This window comes from Nannospalax galili, unplaced genomic scaffold (genome assembly GCF_000622305.1).
Source record: "Nannospalax galili isolate Female #2095 unplaced genomic scaffold, S.galili_v1.0 scaffold135, whole genome shotgun sequence".
NCBI classification, from domain to species: domain Eukaryota; kingdom Metazoa; phylum Chordata; class Mammalia; order Rodentia; family Spalacidae; genus Nannospalax; species Nannospalax galili.
This window is the reverse complement of record NW_008338998.1, coordinates 659,437-675,644: the sequence shown is the minus strand read 5'-3', so window position 1 is coordinate 675,644 and position 16,208 is coordinate 659,437. Positions and strand designations below refer to the sequence as shown.

The following is a 16,208-nucleotide window of genomic DNA, read 5'->3' as shown; positions in this document are numbered from 1 at the left end:
TGGGTGTGGTGGTGCATGCCTGTAGTCCCAGCACTTGGGAGGCAGAGGCAGGCAGATCTCTGTGAGTTCAAGGCCAGCCTGGTCTACATAGTGAGTTCCAGGACAGCTGGGGCTACAGGGAGACCCTGCTTCAAAAAGTCAAAAAGAAAAAAAAAAAGAAACAAACAAAAAAAAACCAGATAAAATATTTTTTAAAAAAGAATCAATTGTTAAATACAATGTCAAGAAGAGTTATCATATTTTCTACTAATAGTTTTAGGGTTTAACTCATATTTAGAGCACTGACCCATATTAATTTTGTGTATATGATATGATTAAAACCCATTCTTTTTTGTTTCCTATGTGTGGTATATGCATATGTTTGTGTGTGTGTGTGTGTGTGTGTACCAGAGGTAGATTTCGAGTGTCTTCCTCAATTGCTCTCTCCATCTTTTTGCTTTGTTTTTATTTTCCTATGTGTGGGGTATATGCATATGTTTGTGTGTGTGTGTGTGTGTGTGTACCAGAGGTAGATTTCGAGTGTCTTCCTCAATTGCTCTCTCCATCTTTTTGCTTTGTTTTTATTTTGATTTTTTGAGGCAGGGTCTCATTATGTAACCCTGGCTGGCCTCGAACTCACAGTGTAGTTCAGGCTGACTTTGAACTTACAGAGAGCTCCACCTGCTTCTGCCTCCCAGAAGCGGGGATTAAAGGCCTGTCTCACAATGCAGAGAGTGTCTTATTTTTTGAGACAGGGTCTCTCACTTAATTTAGAGCTCATTGATTTGACCACTGCACTCTGGAGATCTGCTTGTCTACATTGCCTTGTAGACAACACATTGCCATGTCTGACTTTCACATGGATGCTGGGGATCTGAATACAGGTCTTCTTGCTGATGTAGCAGGCACTTACCAACTGAATCATCTCCTCAGCTCCTGTGTTTTGTTTGGTTTTGTTTCATTTCATTTAAGAAAGGGTCTTACTGTGTAGCCCTGGCTGGCCTGGAGCTCCCTGTGCAGACCAGGCTGGCCTGGAAATTTCAGTGATGTTTCTGCTTCTGCCTCCTGAGTTCTGGGAAAACATTCTTTTCTCTTATATGGAGAAGTGCAGTTTACCTGGCACCGTTTGTTGAAAAGACTTTTATTTTTCCTCCTCAGTGGGCTTGATACCCATTCAAGTATCAGTTAACCATATTGCAAGGGTTTATTGTGAGGCTCTCTCTGGTTTACTCCATTAGTCTATTTTGTCTTTATAGTAGCACTATGCTCTGGTTGCTGTGGTTCTTTGGGGTAAATTGTGAAATCAACTTCTTTCCCAGAGTTGTTTTGGCTATTTGCAAGCCCATGCAATTCTACATAAATTTCTCTCCTACCCCCTTTACATTGGCTGTAGGGATCAAACTCGGGCAGCCTGACTTGTGCAGCACCTTTAACTACTGAGCAATCTCACCAGTCTTCAGTTTCTTTTATAATGCATCTTCTTTAGATTTCAGCACTTTATTGGTTTTGCATTGTATATTTTGAGACAGGTTCTCATTGTGATTCTCCTGATGTCAAGGGCTTCTCCACCTTACATCTGGGTGCTGGAGCTGTTGGCTTTCTGCATCTTGATGTCATGTGCCTAGCAGTGGCCTCTCTTCATTTATCCTTATTTAAGGTTTTGAATCTGCAGTGCTTTATAATCAATTTTCCAAATCCTCAGCTGTCATCAGATACTAGCCTGCACAATTCTTCCTGTCCTTTTCTCGAGATCCTGAGCTACACATGTATGCTGTTCTTTCCTCCTTTGCCCCCTGTTCCTTACTTTGAAGTCTGTAGTTCCCTTCCCTGTGTCTAGTTCAAATCAGTTTTTCTGAAGTTGGCTATAGTTGATTAATTTCATATTTACCAAATCTAATAACTTGTTCATTATGTTTTAAATTGGAATTTTGGGCTCTTATTTATTTGAAACTGTTTGGCCATGTTTTAGTTGCTAGGGCTTCTAAAATTCAGTCTTATCTTTAGGTTGGTAACCATAAGAAGCAAGGTAATTTTAAAGTGTCTGTGTTCCTATTCCTGTTCCAATTTTTATTGTTTTTCGTTTCTAGTTCGTGATGGTGTATCTTCTTTCATGACTTGTTATCTCTGACTGTGTATCTGATATTATACTTGGAAATTGTTTTTTACAAATAATTTGAGGACTTGGAACACATATGCATGTATGTATGCATACATGGATGTATACATATCTACTTATCTATCTATATATAGAGAGGACTTTGCTCTGTCTCTGGGTGCCTTAGCAATGTGGATCCACTATAAACCAGTTTTAGGATTGAAATTTTTCTGGCCTCCCAATTGACTCTCAGCTGGACAACAGTTAGTACAAAATGAACCCAACAACATTGCAAAGTGTATTTCATCCTACAGCTGCGTGATAGGAATCTTCCTTCCAGTTCACCTTTTCTGTGGGGTGTAATTCTTCATAGCTTCATAAAAGATCAGCTGTTTATCAGGCCCCTCTCTTGATAGCTCTATGGTGGAAAGAGGAATAATCCCCCCAAATGTCTACATCTTGATCCTCTGACCTCTGTGCTATGCTGAGTTAATGGCAAGAGGAAATAATTTAGGTCACAAATGAAATTAAAATGGCCAGTCAAGGGCTCCCAAGATGCATAGATGATTCTGGATTATCCCTGGGCTCAAGTTGTCCTTCAGTGAATGGAGGAGGCAGGTTGTCAAAAGGACACAACATGAAAAGGATTGACCTTCCCAGTGCTGTCTTTGGAAATGAAGGAAAGCCAGAAGCCAGGGCTGGTGGCCTCTTGAAACTGGGAATATTGAGAATGGATTCTTTCCTGGAGTGTCCACCTTGGAGCCAGTACCTTGACTTCAGCATAGTATGACCCATTCTCAAATTTTGACTTGGAGAGCTTGGTTTGTGTTGTTTACAGTTACCCAGACTGTAGTCATTTGTTACAGCAGCAGTAAAAGTGACTACAAGCCCTAGGCTACAGAGTTTGTCCCACTAGTCCCACTCAAGTTTTCAACTTCCTCTTTCATAATTTGCAGACTCCCCTAAGAGGAAAGGGTCCCCCAGACCCAACTCTCAACTCTGGATTCCTGCTTTTGGTAGCTCTTTGCTTGTTGACTGTTTACCTTTTGTTGCATCTTTAAGCAGCAGACTGTCCAGCATCCCCTTGTCTGAATCTGGACCTTTTGTCTCACTTGCCCTTCAGTGCTGATCTTTCTTTTGAATAAGATGACTGAGCTAATCTGGTTTAGAGTTGTGGTTGTGGTTTAGAGTTTCACATTCAGCTGTCATTTAATCATGCAGTCATTCTTCATGTTAGTATAAGAACTTTTTACCTGGCCTCCTTTTTATATTTTTTATCCTATTTTTTTCTAAAACCAAGAGGAAGACTTTTCTCTTTCACGGCACCCATAGTCCTGCAGCCCATGGGTTCACTTTCTTATAAGACACTCGAGGTTCCAGTTCCCTTATACTTCTACACTGCCCTCTAGCAAGATGGCTTTTCTCTCACAAGGCTTGTGCTCAGTAAGCATCAAAACATGGTCAGAGCCCCGAACCCATCTTTGCTGACATTGTCTCTTTTTCATACAGTTATGGAAGAATCACAATGCGCTGGTGCTGTGAAAGAGGCAGGCTGGCTTGTGCCCTGGCTGCCAGATAAGCTCAGAAAAGTCACTGAAGACTTGCTTCCTGTGGTGGCACCAGATCAGAATAAGTACAGATTTTTTTCAAGCAGGCTATTTTAAAGAACAGCCCCTGTCTAGGTGTTATTTGAAACAGCTCTCATTATTTGCTGTCTGAATGCACAGCCATCCCTTGATGCTCACAAACACATTTGAAAGAAGGTAATATGGGGCTCAGCTGACAACTGCAGCCCACTAAGGCAGCACTGAGTGTTTGTGGCTGGGAGAAAGAGAAAGGCTTTGATTTTGAGAATTCAGGCTCAAGGGCAGCACTCTGAGCCTTTGAATATTGCCACGATCTAAATGAAGCTTCCAGGGTTCTGGGCTGTGAATCAGCCAGAAGCAAGAGAACAAAGGATGAAAAGGTGGGAAGGGAAGGGAGGGAAATAGCTCTTATACGCTCAGGACACACTTAGGGAAGGAAAAGTTGGCTTTCTACTCTCAAAGAAATGCTACTTAGTTTCTAATGCTTGGGTTTATAACAAGAAAATTTGCAGTTAGAAATAAATGTCGACAAATCAAGATCCCCCTCGGTCCATTTCCCTAGCATCTACCAGAAGTTTCCAGCTTCCTGGAAGCCACTTGTAGTGTGGACATATGTGAAGTCACTCCTGAGTGAGGACCGTGAATGTCCTGATGCTGCCCTCATCACTCATCATTGCTTTGTCACCCTGGAGACAATGCCAATGCCAAGCAGAGCTGTGTGACACACAGACCTGTCACATACTGAATTTTCTGCACAGTTGAGTGCTTTGTCATAGACTGCTGGGCCAGCCTACTTGTGCAAGACTGTGTTTGAGACACCTTAAACATCACAACTATTGCTGTTGTGCATTAAATTTGATTTAGATGGGTCCTATGATCATTCCTGTTCAATGTTTGTATCTGGGCATAAGCTGCTAGTGTAAACACTGAATCTGTTAAGCTGATTGGAAAATTATCGCTTTGAGTTTTCTCTTTACATGTATGAAATAGTCTACTCCCAACCATATATATATATATACCTATTTGAACACTTATTTATTTAAGAAACAGGCATGAACACCCACTGACAGCAGGGGTACCAGAGTAGACTGGACAGACTATTTATGTACATACTAGTTTGACTATGTTGATTTGGCAATGCAGTGCTGGGAGACAACAAGTTCACGCATACATTTGTTCACTCGCTCCTTTGATATTGAGCCATCTGGCCTCTTCTGAATTCCCACAGCACTGACAGGCTTGTGTGGAACACAAATTGGATTAAAAGTGCAAAACAAAGAGTTGGGGTAATTATTCCTTTGATGTGGGTTAAAATGCTTGTTTAAATTAGCTCAGTATTCTTCACCCATTGTCAACTGATGCAGAGCTAGATTAGAGGCTATGAAGAAATCATCTAATTGTTAGCTGAAACATGCTTGAATTTGGACTCTGATTTCTAGAATTGTGGAGAAGGTCCTACTGTCCCCAGACATTAGGTCAGGCCTGATGGTTGCCAACAGCAGCAGGCAGGGGCTCTAGGCCCCCTAGAGCCCAGCACTGAACTCTGGAACAGTGCAGAAGTTCCCCCATCACCCCCCTGACCATGCATGTGAGCCTCAGGCTCTGTGCTAGCTCGCAGGGCAGAGTTCGTGTTCTCAAGGGACCTGTGGTGTAGCAAAAGGAAGGCTGGGTCCTCCCAGCCTTTCCTAGTGACAAACGAGGCTGAACTTGCGTGTGGCATTGTGCAAGTTCTGAGAAGTGGTACGTACCTGTCCTCATGAAGGTGCTGACAGAGGCTTCTTCTGAAAAGACAGTAGCCTAAGTGCCAGGGCATCTGGCCAGGTGAAGCGGAGGGAGAGCAATGAAAGCCACACAAGGAGGTTGGGATAGGAATGAGGGCAGAACAGGCGGTCAGGAGAGTAACACTGGCAGAGCCTTGCCACAGTGTTGAGGTGTGGTTTCTTTCCTATAAGGTAGCAGCATCATACTTCTGTGATCAGGCTGGCCAGGCTCAAACCTGTGGTGGGTGGTGAGACCTAATCGAGAAAGCCCAGGTGACATTATTAAGGCTTGTAGGCTTAAGTATTCAAATAGGTGTGTTGGGGGGGGTGGGGCTGGGAGTAGCCTATTTCAAACATGTAAAGAGAAAACTCAAAGTGATAATTTTCCAATTAGCTTAACATTCTTCCTTGTGGTCTAGAAGAGTCACGTCAAATAGCACAATGTTTTCGAGATAGAGCTGTCACAGATGGAGGCACATTTTTCATGTCCTTGGGCAGAGATAAGCAGTGGCTCTGCCCAGCCAGTAGGTGCTGCTGTGCTGTGGTTGAATGTTAACTCACCAGGCCCCTCAGGACTGTGAAGACCATGACAGGTGGTCTCTCTCAATTCCACCAGGGGAGTTAGGCAGGCTTTCTGTGGACAGTGCAGTAGCAGAGGCCTTGAGTGTGCACCTGTGATGTCCACTTACCTCATAGTCAGAAGCCACACCGACTGGCCTGCTTCACTTCTATGATAGAGAAAGAATAACCTCTGCACTAATGAACTGTGAATGTCCTTTCAGATATCATTGCTTCTGTTTTAAGATGCAGAAAATCTGCTTTGCTTTGGTTGAATAATTATTAGTAATTCAATTAATGCAAGTGTGAAATACAGTCTTACTTTGGTAAGATCTGTTGGGAATTGACTCCAAAGTTACCCACCCTGAGGAGTATACCAAAATTTGCAGGTGCTTGAGTCCCTTGTATGAAATGGAATATATTTTCATAGTACATCCTCCCAAATACTTTAAATCATCGCTAGATAATTTAGAAGGCTTACTGTAGTGCAAACATTATGTAAATGGTTATGCTGTATTGATTAGTGAATATTGTCAGGAAAACAAACTATGTACAGTTTTTTTTCTTAAATATTTTCAATCCTGTCTTGGCTGAGTTTGATTGACTTTGTGGGTGCAGAGCCTTGGATATGGGGGCCCCCTCTGCAAGACTGGTAAAAAATCTTGTCTGTGAGTCTAGAATGTATATAACTCAGTTGGAGCTCTGCTGGAGTAGACATGGGCCTCCTTTTGTGGTTGAAAAGGGGCACACAGTCTCTGCACAGATACCTGTTGTATATAGAGGAGAGGTGAAGCATTTGGAGGAAACCTACTCTGGCTATCTCTGAAAGAAAAGAGCTTTGGTGACTTGGTTCCCTACCTCTAACAGAATCTCAAGGGATGAGAGTTCGCTGTATCACCACCTCGCCTCTTCCTTTCCAACTATGCCTCATTAAAAAAAAAAATAACTGACCTCCCAGCAGAGTTCTGAGCTAGTACTGCACATAGCACGATACCAGGTATTTTAAAGTTATTAAACACTTGTAATTGGGTTGACAATGAAGACCTCAAAGTCCCTAATACAATGGGACTTTTTATCCTGGCTGGGAATATGTCTCAGGATAGAGAACATGTTCTAAGTGTGATCCATGCTTTGTGGTCAGTCCCCAGACCAAACCAAAAGCAAACAAAACTAAATTAAAAAATAAAAGCAGAAGAGGTAAAGCCAGGCAAAATACCTACATACAAAGACCTATTCATTAATAGCCCAAAAAGGTGACTCTTTTCTCATACTGCAAAGACAATGATGTAGCTCAGTGGTAGACTTCAAGTTCAGCATGCCTAAAGCCCAGGAATTAATGGCCAACACCAAGAAAAAAAAAAAAAATGACTTGCATGTGATTCACTTTTACAGTTGTCCTGAAAAGTCCCAGACTTCTGTGCTGCGTTCTGCTAAATAATGCTTTTCACACTCATTTCTCAGTGTTTATATCTGCTTCTTAAATCCGTTTGTTGTGGGAAAATGTACACAGAATTTACTGTGTTATCCATTGTTAGGTTCATTCACATTGTGCAAGGTCTCCAGAATGTCCCCATCTTCCCCAGCTGTATCTACTTTTTAAAAACTGAAGTTAATGTCTAGCACAGTAGGATGGATTAGGATCCACGCTCTGGGGGAGCAGTGCTTATATAAGTTTGGCTGATGCATATCCGTAACCCTAATCCTAACCCTAACCCTTCAAAGCATGACCTTGAAGGTACTTTGAAATAGGACATGTGGATAGATGAGGAGATGGAAGATAACTTGGATGAAGGAATTTTATCCAGTTACCCATTGTGAGAAGTTACCATTTAAGTTACCAATGCAAATGGACGTTTTATCCTCTAAATCGGAAGTTCTGGGTGTGAAAGTTACTCTTTTGTTTCTCTTTTCTCCTCTCTGCCTTTTCAAATGAGGAACAAGAAAGTGATCCCTGTCAGTTTTCTGGGGCTGCCTTAGACCAGAAAGCTTAACTGACAGACATTTATCATCTCACACTTCTAGAAAGTGGAAGTCGAAGGCATCAGCACGTTAGGTTTCTCCTAAGGCCTCTCTCTCTTGTGTATCTTTTCTCTGTGTCTTCACATGGCTGTTCCCCATTGTGTGTGCCCTATATACCTGTTTATAAGGACACCGGGTCCCGTTGGATTAGGTTTACCCTCTTGGCCTCATTTTAGCTTAATTTCTTTTGTAAAGGCCCTATCTCAAAATGCAGGTACATTCTGTGTTTCTGGAGTTGTGAGTCCAGCATATGAATTCAATGGATGAGGGGAGCACAGTTCAGCCCATAGCAGACTCCGAAGATCCCTCCAGTTATAAATATTCTCCCCAGTTCTGATGAAGTCACACATCTGTGCCTTGAACATGTAGTTTCCCAAGGCAAGGGATTGGGGCAGAACATTACAAATGTAGCGATGATGCCCAAGAGACAGAATGTTCTACTGTTTCCAAGTTATGCACATTACATTTTTTTCATAGAGAGAAAGAATAATAAATAGAGACAGAGTATTTTAAGTCCTACCTTCTTATCTGCCGAAAATAATCCTGGTGTTGTATGGAAGCCCATTCCCTTCGTGGCTGCCTTGTACTCTGCATCTACTAATGTCTGCTCTGGAAAAAGCAGTCCTCTGGCTTCACGATAATTCACACAGCTTTATATAAACACCAGACTAGGAAACACAGCCTCATTCTGCAAATGGAGTACAAGGCCATGTCAGTTAGGGAGAGAGACTGGTGACTACAATATTTCAAGAAAAGCCTTTGTAAATGGCATTCCATGGGTCGGGGGCAGAGTTCAATGGTAAAACATCTATATAGCATATGTGAAGCTGGAGGCTTGATCCATAGCACTGAAAAATAAATAAAATTTTAAACACTGCATTTCAATCCCAGCTATTGTACTGGGCTACTATTGCCAAGCAAGTCCTTTTCATGTATATGACACACCAGAGCACAGTAAGATGTGGTTTTTGAGAAGCCACCTCTATCACTGATTCTGCACAGGGAGATATGTTGTTTTGGTGGAACAATAATTACCTGGACTGATGTCAGTGGTCCCTTTGCCCTTTCTATGCTTTTCAGCCATCTGCACTGTTTTCCAGTGGTGTATATGTGAGCAAAGACCATTCAACGATTTACCATTTTGTGACACTTGACAGAGAATATCGAATGAGTCTCACCAGAGGGCTGATAAAAAAGGAACCCCTTGGTGTCCTCAGCTGTCTAAGGCTTGTTCCCTGCATTTCCCTCCTTGTTGTCTCCCTTTGCTTCTTCCACTTCTGCGCTCTTCAGAGGACCCAGGTCTGGTTCTATCTATCAATGGAAAAGGAAAGATTTTGGTTCAGTGAGCTGTCATTTTTTTATTGGAGCAGAATTATAACAAAATTGTTGAATTGTTGGCTTAGACTTGGCTGTATAAATCTTTTCCAACAAAGGACAATGAAGAATTTTTACTGGTTTTTACTGTGCATTGAGGAAATGGGATTTTAGTATAAATTCCTGTTTTTCAGATGGTATTTGCTTCTCCAAACTGGTGTAGAAAATAGGAAGGAGCTGATCTGTCTCAGAAAACCTCACTTATCTCTTTTCCATCACTGGCAACTTTCCGTGGTGCTATCGCTCCTCTTATTTTGTGTTAGAGCTGATTATTCTTATACACTCACCACTACCATTCCACTACTTGCTGTTCATAACTAAAATGAAGTTATTATTCATTCTAAAAACAAGAACGGACAGGTAAAGTGCCTTTCTATGCATTGGCATCTACAAAGATTGGAAGGCAGAGTTATGATGTGTCCTTGTCGTGGACTGAAGCAGATGATCAGGTGCCTTGCAGACTAAGGCGACTGGAGCCCAGGTTTCTCTAATGTGTGTGTGCTGTTATTTCAGGTCTCAGAATTCAACCCTTTGACGTTTACCAGCGTAATCGAGTGTGAGAAGCCAAACAATGACCTGAGTAGATTTCGTGGCTGCATGTGAGTATCATGCGTCTTCTCTGCTTGTCATTCTTTGATAAACACATGCACACAGAAACATACATCTACAGCATGACTTTGGATATCCTTTCTACATAGCATAGCCTTTTGGCAAGGTTGTCCAGTGTTATTCTTGGCTGCTCTTGGGACTAGTTCATTAGCGCCCATCAGCAATAAGAACGTGTCAATGCAGCTGTAATGAGGAGTGACTGATTTTCCCTCATAGAAGTGTGAGGGCTGACAAGGCACAAGAGGCTTGTGGCTGTTTATTTACACCTAACCTCAAAAAGTGAAAATCAGAGCCAGGCAAGAAGAACCTTGGTAGAAGCTCATTCCTTCTCATTCATTCAGTAACTGTTTATTGAGTATTTACTGTGCGCTGGGTCCTGGCTAGCACACTGGCTACAAAGTAGTGACAAACAGATAATTCCTGCCTTCATAATTATGTCATTCTAATTAGAATAACAGAGAGATAGTAGAAAAATAAGTTGGTGTGTCTAACTGCTCAGCCCCCTTCTTGTTCCAAAGCAGAAAGACCAAAGATACATAGATGGCCCAGGATCGACCATGTGTTGGTAACTGGTAAAGCTGGGCCATGACTCCATGGAACACAGGGGTTATTATGCCATTCTTTCTGCTTATATCTGTTTGGAAATTTCCATAATAGTAATAAAGTTTGTGTAGGGAAAACAACGGATGAGAGCACTGTGTAGGATGGAGTTGCTGAGCTGCAGGTTGGAGCTGGGAGAAATGGTTTCCTAGAGAGCGAAGCAGGTGAAAAGGACAGGATCAGACTGTGGTGATGTGCCACTGGACCTTTTCTGTGAGAGAAAAACTCATTAAGATCCCTGAGCACGCACTTAATGTCAGGCTCCTGCCCAGTGTAGGGGTTTTCTGGTCTCTATTGACTCCTGGACCATCTTCCCCAGTCCTCCTTAACCAGCTGTTAGGAGTTCACACATAGAGCACCAATCCCAGGGCCACTGTGTAGCCCCAGACACAGGTCAGCTACAGAGAGCAGGTGCCAGGTAACGAAGACATCCTGACTTGAAATAGCAGCCTCTGAGGAGTATGTTCTAAGGGCATTGCTCCCATTGGGGTAATTTATGTTGCCAACTCAGTAAAAAGAGGAGTGGAATGTCCTTGTTTGTCTCTCCGTTTCTGTGACAAAACTCTCTGACCACTACCAACTTGGGGAGGAAAGGATTTATTTGTCTTACATCTCCCAGGTCACAGTTCATCAGGGAGCATAAGGTAGGCACTCAAGGCAGGAACCTGGAGGCAGGAGCTGGAGCACAGGTCATGGAGGAATGCTACTTACTGGCTTGCTCCCCTGGCCCCTGCTCAGCCTGCTTTCTTATGCAACACAGGCCCACCTGCCCAGGGGTGGCACCACCCACAGTCGGCTGGGCCATCCCTCATCACTCAATAATCAAGAAGATGCCCCCATGGACATGGCCACAGGCCCTGCCAATGAACGTAATTCCCCAGTTGAGGCTCCCTCAACCCAGGTGTGTCAAGTTGACACTAAAGCTATCCAGCACAGGGGAGAAGATAGAAGATTCTTTTCCAAAGACTGTTCCTTTACCCCTGGTCTCAGATCCCTTTATTTCCTTCAGGGTCCTGGAGGAGGCCACTGAATGACATAATGCTCATGAACTCAGACAGTTGTTCACATATTCATTGCCTGATGCAGGGCTGGGTTCACACTAAAGGGGACTGAGTCTTGCATCAGGCACTTTCCATCCTTCCTCCAAGGACTTGCAGTGAACTATCAATTTTGGGGAGGGGGGTGTTCTTTTTGTGTATAGAAAATTTTATTGAATTTTTGGAAATTTCATACAATACATTTTGATCATATTTAGATCCCTTCCTCTATCTGCACTCCCCATAGTCCCCACACTGGATTTCATGCATTCTGTCATATATGTTAAGGCCTATCAAGTCAAGTTTGTGTGCCCCAAATGTCCCTCATTGTGAGTTCATCCACTGGAGCCTGGCCACTTTATTCCCTTAAAGAAAACCAGCTCTCCCTCTCCCAGTAGTCATTGGTTACCAACAGTTTCTTAGCTAAGGTTGGAGTGTCTTCCCCACTTCCATGCTAGGTTTTTGTCTGGTTTGAGTTTGTGTGGTGTACATGATGTCACCATTGCTATAAGTGTACATGAGCAACTTCCCAGCATCCTGGAAAACTCTGTTTCCTTGTGGTCTTCCACCACCCCTGGCTCTTCCAGTCTTTCTGCCCCTTCTTCCACAATGGCCCCTGAGCCACTGGGTGGCAGTGGTCTGATACAGGTATCTTACCTGTTCTACAGTCTCATTCTATGCACTTTAGCCAGTTGCAGCTTTCTGTGTTAATCACCATCTGTTGCATGAGGAAGTTTAACTGGTGATAGTTGAGAGATGCATTGATATTCTTTCTGTCCCTTGTTCCACTGTTTCTTGAGCCTTAGGTCTGTAGAGATTGTGTTATATATGTGTCACTTAGAGGTAGGTGTCTCACAGACACTTATTCTCTGCGTTTGGCCAGTTGCGGAACTCTTTGAGTGGAGTATTCATCAAGTCCCCACAGCACTGAGGTTGGCAGATTATGGAGATGGTGCTTCCAGTTGTAGAGAGCATAATCTTGGGACAACCATCAAGGCATTGTTGAAAGGTCAGTTAATTTAATGCACAGCAGATTTTCAGAATGATTGATGTCTGATAAATATTGGCCACTGTCATCTTGGCTACTGTGTGTGTAGTATTACTATTACAGGTAATACAGAGCATCAGGTGAAATGGGCCAAGAGAGAGGTACTTGTGGGAACTTGCTGGTCCCTAGGAGGGAGATGAGTTCAGAAGATGGCCTAGAGAACTGTCTACTTTGTATCAGAAAGAGCGGCAAGAGGTAAGAAGGTAGGTTTGATGTTTCCTGAGTTTGAGGAGGTAGCAAATTGATAAAGCAGAGTGATGATTTAACAATAAAAAAAAAGAATGTGAGTCAGCAATTGTGTTAATGTGCTATTAAAGAAATACTTGAGTCTGGGTACTTATAACGAGATTTATTTGGGGGCTGGAGAGATGGTTCAGTGGTTAAGAGCACTGACTACTCTTGCAGAGGACCCAGATTCAATTCCCAGCACCCACGTGGTAGCTAACAACTGTCCTTAACTCCAGTTTCAGGGAATCCAACACCTTCTGACCTCCGAAAGCATTGCACTTACCTACATGCAGGCAGTACAGTCATACACATTAAATAAAACTAATAAATAAGATATTTTTAAAAAAGATTTATTTGGGGGACTGAAAGTGCAACATGGTGCAGACTCTGGTAAGACCCTCCATCTGTGTGCTCCGTGGTGGATGGTATTATGGAAGGAGTCTATGTAAAAAGGAACATTATCAGATAGAAAGCCAGAGCTTTGAGAAGGGCTGATAAGGACTTCCTCCCCCACTGGCTTGAAGGTCCCTATATCTGTTAACACTGACACAGAGGATGAATTTGCCAATACATGAACCCTTGGAGGCCAACCACGTCACATCTAAACCCTAGTGGGAATTGATCTGAGATGAAGACTTGGAGCTTAGAGATAAAGACTTGAAGACCCTCTGCCTAGAAGTTGTATTCAGTCAGTGAAGAGGCCAGGACACATGGAAAAGAGGGTAGAGGAAGAAAGGAAAGGAATGAAGACAGAGTGACCTTAAAAGATAGGAGCATCATCCTAGATTTGATGGGGAGATCATTATAAGATAATGCCCAGAGGAGTAGAGACAGCAGCGACCTTGGGACAGATGCATGCTGGGAATTCTTCAGTATGCTGGATTCCACAGAGAACTCAGAAAAGATGATAACCACCCTTCAGAGTGAGGGGTTGGGCCTAGGGTCCAGGAGATGAAGAAGCATATTGTTCAAACATGCTCTAGAAGTGTGCTGAAGAGGATGATCAAGGCCAGAGACTGAAGACCTGAAAGTAGAATGGACACTTACCAGGAGTCAAGAAGGTAACAGAAGGTCAGGCTGGAGGAGAGCTTGAGTAAGTGCAAGGGGGATATGATAGCCTTCATGCATGGAGGGCTGGTGCTGGTGCAGGGTAGCCTGTGGCCCCTTGCTCACCCGCAATACCTAGTCTTCAGACAACATCCCTGGCTAGATTCTCACCCACAGAAGCTGTCAAAGATGGTCTCTTGAGTGAATGCTGCTCTGCTGACTCAGGTTTTTCCGATGATGTTAACACAAAGTAGGAATCCTGACTGGCACATTTCCAGAGAGAAGTGTCAAGGATTGGTATGATGTCATTTGCGCCCAACTTTCTGATCTTTACACCGTCTTACTTTTTCCACCACATTGTCCTGATGGTTTCTACAAAGCCTGAGGGACAACACAGAGACACAGGCTGCCTAAGCGCTGCCAGCCCAGGCCTCAGCTTCCTTATGCCAGTTTCACTGATTTAGTGGGCACAGTGGTTTGGATAGGCCACTGGATTCTCAGGGGGAAAAATGGAAATGGGACCCTCTACCAAACAGTTCTCTGCAGGTAGGCTGTGGATGATATCATTCTAGAATTTTTTTTTTTGCAACTCTGAGACACTGCAGAGTGAGCAGCCCTGCCCCAGTCAGGCAGATTGAAACTCAGTTTAGGAGTACAGCGGGAGGGCATGGATGTAGTAAGTGGGTGTCAGAGGGGGAAGCTATGCAGCCTCTCATTGAGGGAGCAGACCTGGTCATTCTGCATTCCTGAGCTCTATCCCAGGCAGAGAAGAGAAGCCTCAGCCCACCCTTGTCCTAATCCTTGGGGCAGTAGTCACTCGTGATCTGTCCTAGACTGACAAAGGACACCAGCTGCAGAGACAGCCCTCTTGTCTGTGAGCTCATATGCTGTTATTATCGTCTCTGAATGGCCTCCCTTTGGCCCCCATGGAGCAGAAGCTGCCTCGAGAGGGTCACGGATTATCGCTTAGCCATACTGCCAGACATGTTTGCGGGTTTTATTCTTTTATGGACCAGTCAATCCGAACTTAAATCCAAAGCCATTTTTTTTTTTAGTTTTTTAAATTTATTTAATAACCACATAATTAGTAGAAGCATTTCATTACAACAGCATTGACATAGTCAATAACAGTTTCCAGAGCCAAAGATACATCTCTTTCAAATTTGGCTGCAAATTTCTAGGTATATAGTGTTGAATTAATACAGTTATACATTATTGTACTCAGTATAAACCCTATAAGACATAAAATTAAATGAGGTTTTAACCTTTAAAAAAGATCTCCATTTCATTTTAAAATATACTGTTTCATACAGAAAAACTCATTTTTTTGGGTATTATAAGGATACTTAATTTAATTTAGATTTGATACAATTCTAAAATAATTTCAATTTTTTGTTACATTTGTATCTTTATTTGGAAGGAAATTAGCATGAATAACTAAAACAATTTGTTAAAAAAAGTGATGATGGGAATGGATAGAAACCATCCTACCAAATTGTAAAACTTACTATGAATCTGCAGTGTTTAAAGTAGTTGTTGCTGGAGATGGAGAGATGGCTCAGCGATTAGGAGCACTGGGTACTTTTGCAGAAGACCTGAGTGTGGTTCCCAGCACCCACATGATGACTAACAACCATCTGTAACTCCAGTTCCAGGGTATCTGACATCTTCTTCTGGTGTCCGTGGGCATTGCATGCACAGATACACTTACATACGTGCAGGCAAGCCATTCATATACACAAAATAAAGGTAAACTTAAAAATTGCAAAGTAGCTGTTGCTAGTAAAAACATTTTTTTAAATAAAAGTTTTAAATTTTTCAAAAAATAAAATTCTCAAAAATTTTAGCACATATCCTAAATTGCATTCATTTACATTTTTAACTGTACTGTGTCCTTTTTATAGAAAAGTATCTTTTGGGGGGTGTCTTTTTGAGACAGAGTGTCCCTGTAACCCCAACTGATCTGGCACTCACTAGGGAGACCAGGCTGACCTCGATCTCATAGAGATCCGCCTGCCTCTTCCTCCTGAGTGCTGGAATTAAAGGTGTGCATCACCCCACCTGGCCCACCATTAACCTTTTTTTTTTTTTAATTATTTTTTTTTTTTTACAATTAAAGCTACAGTTTTAACAATATACAAAATGTTACTGTAATTCAGATTTTTTGGCATAATGATTACAGATTTGATAAATACATTTTATATCTCATAATAGCGATGAAGATTATACAAAAGCTATTAAAACAATTATGAGAATAAATTCTATCGT

The 16,208-nt window shown here is 42.5% G+C and overlaps 1 protein-coding gene across 5 annotated transcripts in view; it reads left to right on the top strand.

Moving 5' to 3' along the window:
- Atp10a (ATPase phospholipid transporting 10A (putative)) overlaps positions 1-16,208 on the top strand; it is a 191,158-nt gene that overhangs the window by 118,957 nt on the left and 55,993 nt on the right. For all 5 annotated transcript variants that reach the window (XM_029563796.1, XM_029563797.1, XM_008833629.3 and 2 more), the window contains exon 3: positions 9,885-9,970. In XM_029563796.1, the coding sequence (XP_029419656.1) occupies positions 9,885-9,970 (86 nt within the window). The remainder of the gene's footprint in view (positions 1-9,884; positions 9,971-16,208) is intronic.